Source organism: Lodderomyces beijingensis (assembly GCF_963989305.1).
Source record: "Lodderomyces beijingensis strain CBS 14171 genome assembly, chromosome: 2".
In the NCBI taxonomy this organism is placed as follows: domain Eukaryota; kingdom Fungi; phylum Ascomycota; class Pichiomycetes; order Serinales; family Debaryomycetaceae; genus Lodderomyces; species Lodderomyces beijingensis.
In genome coordinates this window covers 785,013-799,717 of record NC_089971.1, presented here as the reverse complement: position 1 = coordinate 799,717, position 14,705 = coordinate 785,013, and the positions used below count along the sequence as shown (strand labels likewise).

At 44.1% G+C, this 14,705-nt stretch overlaps 3 protein-coding genes across 3 annotated transcripts; all 3 read right to left on the bottom strand. All coding sequences in view use genetic code 12, as the record gives it.

The window, feature by feature from the left end:
* Window positions 1–236: 236 nt before the first annotated feature.
* On the bottom strand, window positions 237–4,947 carry LODBEIA_P14980 (uncharacterized protein; the record flags this gene model as incomplete). Its single annotated transcript, XM_066971392.1, has 2 exons — window positions 237–4,858; window positions 4,944–4,947. The coding sequence occupies 2 exons, from the start codon at window positions 4,945–4,947 to the stop codon at window positions 237–239; spliced, it is 4,626 nt and encodes a 1,541-aa protein (XP_066828436.1).
* Window positions 4,948–5,587: 640 nt separating this feature from the next.
* LODBEIA_P14970 (uncharacterized protein) lies at window positions 5,588–7,282 on the bottom strand (the record flags this gene model as incomplete). Its single annotated transcript, XM_066971391.1, has 1 exon — window positions 5,588–7,282. The coding sequence occupies one exon, from the start codon at window positions 7,280–7,282 to the stop codon at window positions 5,588–5,590; it is 1,695 nt and encodes a 564-aa protein (XP_066828435.1).
* A 1,278-nt stretch (window positions 7,283–8,560) lies between these two features.
* LODBEIA_P14960 (uncharacterized protein) lies at window positions 8,561–10,435 on the bottom strand (the record flags this gene model as incomplete). The annotated part of the gene is made up of 1 exon (XM_066971390.1): window positions 8,561–10,435. One exon carries the CDS (start codon window positions 10,433–10,435, stop codon window positions 8,561–8,563), a length of 1,875 nt encoding a protein of 624 aa, XP_066828434.1.
* Window positions 10,436–14,705: the final 4,270 nt, after the last annotated feature.

The window sequence follows — 14,705 nt, the reverse complement described above, 5'->3', positions numbered from 1 at the left end:
CTTGTAAATAGGAACGAGTGTTGATGATGCAACAAGTGAAAAAAAAAAAGATCTACATAGTGACAGTACATCTGCTATAAGAAAAAAAAAAATCTATATAGTAATAGTACATCTGCCATAAAAAAAAAAAAATTTTAGCCATACATAGCATCCAATGGTTTGTACTCCACTCCACTCCACCACGCCTCTGCCTATAGGCTTTCAATCACTGGGTTTTGTCAATAGCATTCTTGGAGTCACTTTTCTTCCGTCTTGGCAGGATTTCCTACTTCTGATTCAACCTTGTCAACAGCAGCACCTGCTGCATGCTCCACTTTTTGTTCCACTTTTTGCTCTGCCTCCTTTGCTTCTTGTATAAACCTATCTAAAGCAGTGGTTTGCTTTTCAGATTTGTTATCTGCATCATCAGCGGTTCCCTCTGGCTTAGCTGACGCAGGATAAGGATAGCCTGGTGCATTTCCGTGATGAGTTCCATTGTGGAAATGAGGAGGTGGTGGATGTTGTCCTACATGGTTGGGGTAGTAGCCCGGTTGCTGAGGAATGAAAGGCTGTGATGCAGCGGCATAGTGTTGGCTGTAATTCAAACCATTGTTGTATCCTTGTGGTGGATAAACACCTGGATGTACATGCTGAGGTCTAGCACCGGGGTAGTAGCCGTTGCTTGGAGCTTGAGGTTGCACGCCTTCGTTCATCACATTGGAAAAAATCTGACCATAGATTTGGTTGATAGCTTTAGGGTCAGCTGCGCGTTCTTCGTCATGAGCCTTCAGGTCCTTTTGCTGCTGCTGCTTGTTATCGCCATTTTCGTGTTTGTCATGCTCTTTTGCCTCCGGTTCTTTCCTTCTCAAAAGTGACAACAATTCATTCGAGCCTTTTGTATTGACAGAAGCAGTTTCAGCTTGTTCTTTGGGATGCTGCTGCTCCTTGCCTCTGGTCATGATTTTACGCACAGGAGCTGCTGCTTTACCTGGTTTGTTGCTGTTGATGAGGTTGTTGTTGCTATCATGAGTTCTGGACTCCTGAGTTGGCCTACTATGGGGAGTGCTCTTGGCCGTCTCAGTGACTTTACTTCTCCGTGGTTCTTTCGTCTCAGTCACCCTAGTTTTACGTCCTTGCGACGCACGCGAATGGAATATAAACTGTTTGTTGGTCAAATTCAACACCAACGAAGAGTCAATGACAAGGCCTCTCTTTGAATGAAGTTTGTTACCCATGGTGTTGCCGCTCAATTGTGGCTCATCAAAAATGACAGCCAACGACGTCTTGGAACCTACGGTAAAGATCGAGCCAACTGTACCTTTGGACAATATTGGCACTTTACCATGATCTTGCACATACACGACTCGATCACCCAACTCAAACTTTTGTTCGCTCAACAACTGGTACGATTCACTCGCATTCAAAATGGCGTTTCTTGGAACTCCTCTGATATCCTTGTTTGAAAACGGAACAGGGTGGCTGATATAGTTATCCATGTAATTTTCAATAGCGGCAAAGCTGAATTTTGTAAGCGACTGACTCTCGAGTGACACGGGGATCAACTCGGCTTTGACTTCCTTCAACCACAGTTTAACTTGCTTAGTCTCTTCCGAGTTGAGCAATGTGTCCGCCTTTGGTACCTCCAGTCCTTCAATTTTGGACAACTTGGCAAAAAGTTGCGGAAACTTTTTCATGTACGTGTGGATCAAGTCGATGGCCAATGGCGAGAATTCCCAGAATCTCCCATTGTACAGTTTTCTGGTGTAGCCCAACACCTTTTGTCTCTTGCTCTCAAACTTCAACTCCAAGCCGATATTGATCCTCTGGTTACCATCCTGAATCATATACTGACTGGTGATTTTCGACAACAAAAGCGAGTTGATTCGAAGTCTCTTGCTGACTTCAAAAGATGGCACGTATTGAATCTCCTTGGATTCCATCGCCAATCTTCTTTTCCCAATGTTGGGTTCCGCGGCCGATTGGATCTGGAAAATCTTGATACTCAAGTGGTTGCCATTGTATCCAACGACATTCGCTGGGGCACCATACGCCATATCTCCCAAAAAGACAACTTGGCTTTGCAAGGGAAACTCTTGCTCGATGGGCAACGGAGGTCTAGTTGCAAATCTCGGGTCTTTGTTCACCACCTCCTTGACAATCACCTGGATGGGGTATACTTCAATCTCCTTGGAATAAGTCTTGACATAAGCACCACGCTGGTTTCTAATCAACCCGTTAACAGGCTGCACATGCACCAATACACTGACTTCACCAAGCTTCACCCCCTTAGACTTGTCAAACACAAAAATGGCGTTGCTGCATGCAGACTTGTAAGATTTTTTCTCGTCAGATTCAAGTTCACTAGTAACAACTTCCTTTCTGCCATTTGGCAATTTAACTGATTCGTACTTGTGCTCTTCGTCGACAACTTTCACCACTTTGCACTCTCTCAAAAACGGCCAGTTGCTATAAACTAATTTCCCAACGAAGCTCTGAGCAAACTGGGCAACCGACATGTCGGCCCAAACATCTTCCAAATTAAGAACCATCGATTGTGATTTCGATGAAAAATTGAAAATCTTGACTTCATTCTGGGCCAATTCTGAAGTAAACGGTATTGACTTTAAAGTCGGGAATCCCGCCAGCAACTCTGTCCCTTGGCGCGCACCTTCAATGTGCCCGATTCTATGTTCCGAGACCTCGGGCAAGATGAATTGTTCCTCGTAGCATTTATCATGCTCAATGTCATGGAAAAATCCAGGCAAGGGCGACGAGAAAACACGGTCGATTTGCGGATTATGAATAAACTTTACAGCGTAACCATATGAGTTTCTTCTAGTCTCCTCTGGCAGGAGTTTCTCCTCCACGGGCTTCAAGGCTTCAATCAACTTGTTCTCGTCAACAAAGTCCAACAATACAACTGCTTCCCAGCTCGCAGTTTTACCATTCATATCGACATCGACTTCGTGAGGGTAAAACTGGATAATGGGGGATTTTTCGTCCGTCATCAAAGGCCTATACACTGCAGGCATCAACTTCCTCGATCTAGCTGGGAGAACAGCCATCAATTGTTCAAATGGTTTAAACGGATGCGATTGGTCAAACTTCAAATCCGCTCCTTTTTCTATGAGTGCCTCGAGGCCGACTGAAATGTCAGATATACGTGGTGCATAGTGGTACCTGTAGTAGAAATTCCACGAAGGGCAGCCGCGGTAGTAATAGTATAGCACCCATTGCAACCCTTCGACATAATGCTCAGTAATCTCGAGTAATTCCTCCTTATCGTCAATCGAGAAATGCAATTTTTCCTTGTAGTACTCATTCTTCCAATCTTTAAATTTTTGCAGGTAAACCTCTTTGGTGTCGTTCAAAATCTCCTCGCTTTCAACCAAGTTGGCCGATTGATAATTCTTAACGGTTCGCCTAAGTTCACCAACACGTTCTTCAAAGTCTTCTTGAGTTTCAAAAGGAGGTAAACCATCCACGTCGAACTTGGCAGTATAGGTGTCCTCCAGTTTTGAATGTATCACCAAAAACCCAGTGTGCAAGGCAAAATCTTTTAAAAACTCCAAATTTTTCTCAACGTCTTCCCTTTTCAATTGCAAAGAGGGCAATTTTTCTTCGTTTGCCCACTCGATAAGGGTGCTCACCGGTTGACTGGCAACCTCCATGAGCCACGGCTTGATGAATCCAACTAGCTTCTTTTGCTCCTTCAAGATCAACAACTTGCCAATCCGCTTCCTCTTTTTGTCTCCCGTGATGGAAACGTCGTCCAATTTCTTGTTAAACCACTCAATGTCAACTTCTTCTTCTTCAAAATTTTCAAACTCAAAGTCCGACAAGTGATGCACCCAAAGATTCAACCTCTTTAAATTGATCTTACCATCTTCATTGAGATATCCATCTGCTTGAAGCAACATTTGCTTGAACGTGGACAACAATAACGGGAACGCACCCTTGTTGAGATGCAAATCAGGCAAATGCGGCAAGAAATCGTTTCCAATCACATACATAATAAGGATGAAATCATCCAAGACGCGGTCGAAATTGTACTCAAAGTGGACTTCTTCTTCGATTTCGCGAAACTCCAATTCCAAGTACTCTCTCAATATTGATAAATGCAATAAGTAAAACTTTTGTTCCGATACGTCTTTTGGACCCGACGAGCTGGAGCCGGCGGCTCCTCTTTTTTGTCCAAACGTGACTTCTTCTCTCAATAATGCAAAATGCGGATCATGGCTAACGAGGCCCAACATGATTAAATCGGCATCTAGCCCATATATGCAGTGTCTCAAGTTTGGATCATAGCCAGCTTGAGCACGTTGAGCTCTGATATACTCCATAATCTTGTGTTCACCTTCACCGGGGACTTCGTGGCCACTCAATATTATCTCAACGTTGGCCCACAGCGAGTCCTCGGTGATCTTTTTATGTATGAAATATTTCAAATTATCCGTCAACTTGGCCATGAACTCGGTACCTGGTGTAATCGAGTTTGAATCAAATGGATCCTCCTTGGGTATCTCTTCGCCCCTTTCAATTGCCTTTTTCAAATTCTGCTCGGCTTCGTACGCGGTACGGAACCTTCTTGCTCGTTGCTGATTCATCTTGGCTCTGGGCGCAACACCATCTATGGCCATATAAAACACCTTCTGCGGCTTTATTATGCTGAACAAATGGTCGATATAGTTGAATATCGCAGCGTACATTTGGTCATCCGATAACCTTGTTATCGAGCCATCGTTTGAATGAGTACACGTGTGCAATATCGAGTTCATATCAAGGTATAGATTGTCAAACTCGGGTATCTGGTTCTCATCGATCAATTGCGAGATCAACGGCCATCTCTCCGAAATGAATCTGAAGAATTTAGGAATACCTAAGATGAAGCGAAGTTAGTAAAACGGGAATCTTGAAGCTGAATCGTTGAATGAATCAACCAAAAAAAAAAAATTCAAACATACCCATCTTTAGCAGTTAATTCTATGTTTTTTTCTATTCTATAACGACACCGGATATGAAGAGAATAACTAGTGTTGATAGAATCGAATCCTTTTACTTTTCGCCTTTGAACTTTGGACTTTTCCGTACAACGTTGGTTTCGAGATGCAAAACATGATTTGCTTTCCGTCGGCAACCCAAACACAGTTGGCGTGCGTTGAAAAAAAAAAATGCGCGTGGAGCGCACGACCACACGATGTCGTGCCACCATCACCAACCATGGTTCTGTAGTGTTGTATTAGTCCAGACAGTGAACGGATGAAGACTCTTGAAGGTAGGAAGTGAGACATTGATAGAAAATGGTGTTGTACCGAGTGTTGAAAGTGATCCAGACCTCGTTGGCAAACTCAGATTGGCTCTCTCTCGGGGTCTTCCTCCTCTCCCTCGCTCCCCCATTAAATTAACATGTTCATTCAAAATAGCCTAACCAAGAATAAAAGTAATAATGTATATACCATTTCCCAATTCCAATTCCAATTCCAGATTCCAGATTCCAGTTACCTGTAGCAGCCCAGTTCTCTCTTTTACCTCCCAAATTCGAGTTGCCTGTATCGACACTTTACGTACAACAAGTCCACGTTCCCTCCTTGTGATTCAAGGACTGGGCTCACTGCCAAAAAAAACGTCTAGCTTCAACAGACTTCTTGTAAACAAAGATAGACTGGCTTTGCAACTCTCCTTTGACTTTAGGGATCGCCCCCTGCCACAAGGCCAGCACTGAATCTTGCAAGCCACGGGTATTGCGCGCCACGACATCCTTGATCTTAACGCTTTCACTTATGGCGTTTTTGCCCCATTCAAAAAAGGTTTTTTGCTGAGTAGCAACTAAGGGGCCGGTTTTTGTCCAAAACAGTTGGGCTTGTGATCCGGCGTTGTTCATCCAATTCTTGACAAGATGGCCAGTAACTACACTGGTTGCCGATAGCTTATCGCGCGAGAATTTGCCAGCGACAGCTAGCTTTTCCAGTACAGCCTCATTCCAAAATTTAGCAAAATGTCTTGCGGTATCAACTGAGTAAAACCTGCTGCTGCTACTGCTGCTGCTGCTGCTGCTGCGGCTTAATTCCTTAAGATTATCAACTAGGGACTTGAAGTTGGACTTGAACTGAGAACTTGTGGTAAAAGTGAATTTCTTTGCCTCGTCTTTGGCACTCGCCCAGCATTGCGCCGCTGTCCCTTCATAAACTTGCGAAATCCAGGCGTTTTGCAATTGCTTGCCAAATTTTGAAATCCTATTGATCTTGATGGTCTTTTGTCCAAAAATGGAAAACAAGCTCGTTTGGGGCGTTACGATTTGTTTCTCATATACTAGGTCACTCCAGTAACTCGACAACTTGTCACATGTTGAAAGTGGCTTTGGTGTTGCGTGTATATAGAAAAGATACGTGGCGTACAAGCTTGGGATTGCACTAACGAGGGCAAATATTGCCACATAGTAGATGTGATTGGCATAAACGTGTTGCAACAATTTCTCACCCAAGCTCAAACTTGCCGCACTAGTTTCTTTAGTTTCCAAAATTTGCGGTTTCAAATTGTTTCTGTCCTTCGTGTTGTCGCATGGCTTGGAGCTTTCAGGAACTTGAAGCTCGAGGGTGTTGTCCAAATCGGTAGCTTCAGCCATGGCTTCCTCTTCTCCAAGCTCCGTCTTTTTCGCGCCTTCTTGACTCAAGACACTCTGGTCATTGATGTAGTTGCTCAACTGCTCAATCTTGGCTTTGGCGTACGATTCGTAAAAATCATTGGATTTTTGTTTGATCGAGTCGTTGAAATGGTTGATGTTTTCAAAAAACTTGATTTTGGTACCGACATCAGTGGACTTGCTGGAAGCTTCCCTGCTCAAGCCGGAGCCAAAGTTTGAATCCAGTGGCGACGACGCGGACGAGGACGAGGAAGAGGGGGAGGAGGAGGAGGAGGGAGAAGCCAAAGACGAGGACGAAGGCGTAGGCTGCGAAGACGGAGGAGCCAATGCGGGCGCGGACGCGGACGAACCGTCTCTATTGCGAGCGTGGCGCATTTCAACAATTTCATCGTGATTCTCGTCATTGTCATTGTCATTGTCATTGCCATGATCACCATTGGTGCGTCCAGTGACAAGTTTGGGTATTCTGAAAGCCGAGCCACCAAGCAACGAATAATCTTGCTCCTTTACCACCAACAGATGCTGATCCGTGGAGCTGGTGGTTGATCGTTCGCCATCCGACATTGACGACGAAGAAATAATGGCCCAGCCTTCATCTTCACTCTCATCTAAATTGATCCTTGACAAAGCCGAAGTCTTTGCCTTCTGGCTTGAATTCTGCATTTTATAAGAAAAGTTCACGGTGTTTGCAGGCTAGAACCTACAATACATACATATATGTATTTTTGTATCAATCAATTCCAATTAAGTTAATTCCCGGGGCGATTACACGAGGTGGGGGGCGGATGTGTGCCGTGTGTAAGCGTGTACGTGTTGTGTGTGTGTTGAGGGAGAGTACGTATGTGTATGTAGGGAAGAAAGCTTGAAGTGGCGGTGTGAGGTTGTGGTGGGTGAAGAAGATAGGGGAAAAAGACGAGATAATTGCCGATTGGATTTGATACCCACAAGTTCAAGATACAACGTTTTATAACTGATCTCCGTCTCTCTCTCAATTTGACGCCTTTTGCCTACACTACAATGTGCGAGATTTGTTCGTTAGGCGAGCAAGGTCAACAATCGCAGATTTAAAGGGGATGGCAAAAAGGGGCAGAGAGAGAGACCTTCCCATTAGAGAGGGATTTTGCCAGGAGCATATCATATCGGGGACACTGATAAGACCTCGTTTGTAGACTTTGGCTCGTCCAAACAGCGTCATTCGAAACATCGCATCGCCGTTCCACCTTTTGACAGAGGGCAACAAGACACAGCAGAGGTTTTTGGCTGTTTGTTTGTTTGTTTGTTGTTGTTGGCCTTTGAAATGTGTTCTTTTAGTTGTAAAGGTAACCGAGGTAACATTTGACCCAATTTGACAGATGGAGATAGAGAGAAACGAGACACGTTTAGAACTGACACACTGCTGATAAGCCCCCCTTTGGGGATTGTCGCGAATCTGGGAAGAAATGCGACAGTGAAATACGCGACAGTCGCAGATGAAAAAGCACGATAAGGATAACGATAGGGAAAGGAGAAAAGACGACACAAACGTTCACCAGAAGCGACAGACTATCGCTTACCCCAAACAGCACACAGGAGACACTGCCGCACAGATTCGACACCATTTATATAATAGTTATGTTGTGGCTAGTGAATCAAGGATAAACATCTTTGATTTATATGACGAGCAACGGTCGAAGGAGAGAGATAGATGCAAAATTATAGAGAAGAAGCTTTATTTTCAAATTCAAATTCAAAATGGTTTTCTTGAATCACGAGGGCGGAAGGGCTATTCTCCCAAATACTATTAACACTTTAATTAAATACTTTTAGAACTAGAAATAAATAATCACCAACTTTTCACACTCATTCTCTCTCTCTCTCTCTGGTGTGGATAAAATAATATATAATAATAATGACAACAATAATAACAATAATAACAATGCTACAGCTCTCTTTAAAAACTGCTTAGGAACTTTCCGGGGTACTGAGATTGGTCTTTTGTTCCATGTCGTGCAATCTCGATTGTAGTCTTGTGAGGTTATGCTCCAATGACTGTGTATACTCAACCAATGAATGGTATTGGGATGCGGGGATGAGGTTTTCCTCTTTTCGTGCCGAGTCGTTTGCTGCGGGTTTGTCCAGGTTGTTCGGTCTTTCATTACTGATGCTCGACTCGTGGTGATGATGTTGTAGTTGTGGTTGCAGGTGCGGTAGATCGCTTGGTGGATGTGCTTCATTTTTTTCGTAATTTCCATTCATCACCAAAAGGGTACTGGGCAGATGTCTAGCAATGCTCTCATGAGCTTCTATTGGACTGAAATAATCACGCGGTTCGCTGCTATTCTGGAGATTGCTTCGTCTCGGGTTCGATTTGGATTTACCTTCGTCTCCCAGGGAGGTGATTGGACCAATTGTGGATCCGCGGCTCTGATTTGCAATTGTGTGCGGCTGTAATGAAACTTCCAACAAGCTTTGCAGGGCTTGTGGAGATTTTTGTAGTGCTTTGGCAGCGACATGCCCCAGCATGGATCCAGATGTGGCATTGGCGTTGGTACTGCTACCGGGATTCGACTCAGAGCGGAGACTAATTGTATGGAGATTTTTATCATTGGAAATCGAGCCAACGTGCAGAAGTGAAGGCACCATGATGGTGGACGAGCTGAAATTTTGCTGCGGCCGGCTATTATTGGAATAACTAGCTGGATTGGAAGAAAATGCAGGCTGGCTTATCAAGGTTTCGACTCGACCTGAATGGATGGTGGTACCATTGATATAGGGTATGGGAAGCGATGGCCGCGATTGCGACTTGTAGAAATTGCTTTGAGCAAAAGGATGGTTGGGAATTGGGAAAATCAGATGCTGGGCCAAGACAGAAACTCCGCTTAGGTGAGGAAGTTGCTGCGGTATCGAGTTTCTTCGACCAACTACCCCATGCTGCTGCTGCTGTTGCTGTTGTTCACCAGTGGTGTTGCCTTCGGTAGGTGAAATCCCAAGTTTCTGAAGCGTGGGCACGGTTGTTGGGTCGGAGCGGCTCGAATGGATAGAATGCCCGCTTCCTGAAGTTGCGCTATGGCCACTGTTGCTGAATATCGAGGAGTTGTTCTCAGAGCCAGAAGATATGGGCTCGCCATTAGGGTCGTCGTCTAATCTCTGCTTTGTCGACAACGCTGGTCTGTGCAAATCCAGACTAACACTAACGTCACCAGTGGTGGTGGTGGTGTCGTTTATGGGAGCTATAGTGCCAGTGCAAGCATTGGCGGAGTTGCGGTGCCGCGTCAAGGCATCTGGCCGAGCAAACCTTCGCGAGCATTTTTCGCAACTAAACGGCTTTTCTCCCGTGTGCAACTTTTCATGCCGCTTGAGGTCATGGATCCGTCTGAAATTCTTGTTGCAATTGGTGCAGATATGGGGCTTTAGCGACGAATGAATGAGCTCGTGGCTCACCATATTGTGTTTTCGAGTGAAGCCCTGGTTGCACGTTTTGCAAAAATATCGTTTGGGCAAGCGCAGCTTTCCAGAAGCAACTTGCTCCGTTTCTTGGTAATCCATAAGTGCTTCTTCTGGTAACTGCGAAATCTGGCTACTGTTTTCATGCAGGCTGTAGCCATTACCTGGATGTAGAAATGGACCTCTAAAATTGTCTCTCGGCTGATGCAGATGATGATGACGATGGTGTTCTTGTTGCTGTTGCTGCTCCTCCAGCATCAAACTCTTCCGATACGAAGTCGTCGACATTGTGAGCTGATGTATCGAAGGCAATCTAGTTCTGTTATCTCGGCCACTGGTGGATGCGTCTGCAAATTCGGATCCAGAGTCGATGTTGAAGACCGTCTCAACCATTGAGAATGTGAGGACGATCAATCCTTCCAAATTGCGATTCTTTTTTTTTTTTCTTTTCCAATTTCTAAATGCCGGGTTGGAAGGTTGCTTGGAGGGTTGGATTGTTTGGTCAACACTAGAGAGAGGTTCCGCGACCTAATATAGCTCTGAGGGTGTTTGTTCGGGAACGTGAATAAAATATCGCTAATATTCAGCAACTTTCCCTCTCTCTCTCTTTTTACTAGCCTCAACTTGGTAGTGGTCTTTTCGGCCCTTTCTTTTTTCTTTTTCTTTTTTTGGTTTGTTTCTTTGCCTCTATTGGCCCAATACAGCGGGTGAATAGGTACTTCTTAGCCTGTCGACAACAAGGTGCATCCACACCAGTAGATGCACTCGCTCGCTCTCTATATTCTCTATCTCTATTTCAAGTGAGTTGGAACCAGAAAGGGGGAATGTACTGTACAACTGGTTCACCCACTGCCGCTGCCACTGCTGCTCAATTAAGAGAAAAAAGAACGAGAAAAAGAGAAAGAGAGCGAGAGAGGGAACTTACCAATTTATAAAAAAAAATCCCCAAACGTGAAAACTCTCTGAGAAGTTTGGAAGCTCTCGGTAGTTTTGAGAAAAAGGTCAATGCGAGGTCTTGTCCAAGACCCAGGGTGTATTGGCGGGAGAGGAGGAACAGTGAGGAACAAAGGGGATGGTAGGGCGGAAACCGTAGTGGCTAATGGGCGTGGAGGAGAATGGAATTGAGTGGAGGCGGAGGTGCAGGCGAGCAGGTGGAAGAAAAAGAGAAAGAGAGGGAGGGGGAGGGGGGAGGAACATGAGGAGAATGACGTACGTGAAGGACGTTTTTGGAATGCAACTGTAGTTGTGGTGATGTTCACCGTTATGCTCAAAGTATCAGCTGTATGGGTCGTTTTGTCGTTTTGTTGTTGTCCTCCCCTTCCTTCTCCCATCAACTGCACTCTCTTTGTCAGCCACCTTTTATGGTATAGTTGTGGATCGAAAAGTCTAAACGTGTTTATTACCTTGTATTTTATAACAAAGACAGAGACACAGCCAGAAAGAAAGACAGCTTCAGAGACAGAGAGATGGAGATTATTACCCTTACTTAGCTACTCTTTATCTCTTTCTTTTTTTTAACTTGGGCTTGTGGGAGTGTCCGTGCAATTCACACTACATTTAAGTTTTTAGACCTCAAGTGGTGGTGGAGGAAGAGTGGGTGTTGCTCGTGTCATTGTTGGTGATACTGTTCCCGGTGATGGAGTGTGGTATTTTAGAGTCTAAAAATCAAAATTGAAAATCCCAATTGTTCATTTTTTAGAGAAGGAGACCTCGCTTTGCCCACCACCCTGCCAAACACGAAAAAAAAAGAGGAAAAGAGAGTTGCTTCAATTGGCCTCTGTTCCTTGCAAGCATAAGCCCATGGCAAGTGATTGTGGGATCTGAGGCAGACGTTTTTGATTGCTTGACGTATGGAAAGTGATGTCAATGGCGAAAATTTCACGATGAAATTATTGTTATTATTCTTGTTCTGGTTAACTACTGCTATTATATCAAGGCTCATCGAGTTAATATACTCCCAACTCTAAAATATGCCCTTGCCCTTTTTTCATCGACTTGCAATTGGATGAAGAAAAGAAGCCTTGAGGCGTTGTCGATTCTTTATTTTCGCTTTCAAGTTTAAGCTTAAGCTACCCCTTTTCTTCATCATGGCAGCTTATTTCTGACCATCGACTATTGGGCAAAAAGTGCAGAGAAACCTTGATTAGCTCCCTTCTATTATATACCATCATCAACAAAATCAAAAAAAAAAGAAAAAAAAAAACCAAAATTGGAAAAGCCAATTGTGAGTTGTGCCAATAAAAAGGACATCTCCACAGCTATCACTGCACCAGCCGCCGCTCAGCAAAGATCCAAAGACAGAAAGTTGGACTGAAGCAACCTTTTTTCTCTGTTTTTTGACTTATTTAAGGTTTTAGTATTCTTTGCTATGTTTCTTACTCCTCTTTGCCTATCGATGTTGATAGGTAACTTGAAGGGTAAAGAAGAGAAGCACCAGCTTCTATTCGCAATGTAACCAAGGGGGGAGGAAGGAGAAGAGCATCATGTTTTACCGGTCAACACTGATTTGCCCTGCACAACAAGGAAAAAGGTTTGTTATTCGCACATCTGACAATCTGACAAGGTACTGTGCATAGATGAAGAGTTTTTTGACACACACACTCTCTTGAACATTTGGGCACAACTAGAAAACTTGCGCTCAACTTTCTGACCCCAGGCTAAGTTGTCAAGGTGGTAGTGGTAAGCACCCTTTTTGAGAGTAATGTGTGTGTAAACACAACAATGCCACTTGGAAAAGGGCAAGTTGGTCTGGATTGGTAAACTTTGAAGTACACCATCAAGGGCAAACACGGATTTATCAACAAAGAAGCAATACATAACATGCAGCAGCAACAATCAGACTAGAATGCTAAAGCAGAAATGAAGCAAGGATTGAGAGAGACTAGCCCGACAGATTTCACAATTTCCTATCCACCCTGTTTTTGACATTTCGTGTCGGGCCAATCTTCATCTCCAAGATGACCCGCCGTCTAGTTGGGCTCACCAGCGTCCAAATATTACACTCACACAAGCGCGGGATAAGCGAAGATTGCAAAAAAATAAAACAATCGTAAAATCTAAGACAGGTGCTCTTAACCCCTCCTACTTTCCTCAAATTTGGTTATATCATGGGATAGCTCAGTTTGAGCCGCATTGGCCTTGCGCTAGACACTTAACGGTGTGTAATGTTGTTCCCCAGAGCCAGTTGGGAACAGACAAGTCCATCATCATTACCACCACTACTGCCACCACCAGCTACGTTTTCAACTGGATCAACTCTAACAAGCTTTAGGCCACTTAAGTTGAAGTGTATATCACCATAAATCTGTCTTGATGCAGAAGAGACTTTTTTCAAGGGGGGGCCTAAAATTGTAGAATTGAGCTTCAAAGAAAAAAAAAAAGAGGTTCCTTGATTCACCTTGAAAGGGTGTTGATCCATGTTGTATTTGGAGTTGGGTCTCGAGTGGAGGAGTCACACAACTGGACATTTTTCTATTGCTCAATTCAAAACCATTTGGTAAAGACCCAACACTGTAAACTGGTGATCACATATACATTCATACATAGATGGGATACTTGTACAATGTGTCAAAAAAAAAAAAAGGATGCAATGCTAGCGAGGGCTCGGATATAATTGCTGTATCTTTCTGCACAAGTTGGAAAAAAAATTGTTAACATTTTTGGTCTCAGAGTACAAACACACTGGTTGACAGAAGTATAACAGTGCAGTGAAGGTGCTGAAATGCCCCCCTCCTCTCCCTCTACCCCTTTATAAGCCAGAGGTACGTCTCGTGCACGATGGCGCATTTTATCTTTTTGCTGCTAGAAAGCGATCAAAGCCAAGAGAAGTCTAGAGCGTAACAGTTAAAGCTTCTCCAAAGGAACATGAGAACCGCAATCAGAGTCCTCGTTGGTTTTCCTTTTTTTTTTTTTTTTTTTTTTGGTCCTAGCGATCTCAACTGGCGAGCTCCTGCTTTTTGTCAATGGAGAAACTCCGGCTCTGTTTCTCTGTTTCCGGTTCTTGATTCTTGGGTTCAACCACCATCGCCTGTGCGTTGAGGGTCAAGGGATATAGAGGGGTTTCTAGCCCTTGCGGGTGCTCAGACCACCTGATCGCAAAGACACAGGTGTCGGAAAAAGAAGACAAGAAAGGACAACAGACAATTTTTGAACTTTAACCATACGCGGCTGACCATTAGATGAACAAGGATCCTTCCTTTTGCTTTCTACTTCTTTTTTTCTACACCCTAGCAAGCGAATAGCCCTGGTGGTTGGAGAGAGCAAACGAAGTTAAAAATGCAAAAAGACGCACTAGGGAGTGAGAGAAACAACACTTTTGGCCCATTGAGTTTCTGGTACCCTCGGGATAGTGATAATAATCTCAGCGGAGGAACACACAGAATAATATTGAAGGTCACCACCAATCTCGGGGCCCTCTCTGCCTCCACCGCAACCCTCCCTCTGTGTCTCTGTGGGTTCATAAGCAAAGCACATTTTCTTTTAAACCTCTGGCACGTTTTGGTTTCTTTTTATTTTTTTTATCCCGTGTGGATGACTACATTCCTGTTAGACGAAGTGCCTTGTCATTGGCCAACGCTTGCTCTTTGAAAAACTCTTGAAAAGGTGTTTTCGGTTCAAGTTGACCTGAGTTGACATATGCCATTTAAAGAAGCTGAGAGAAACA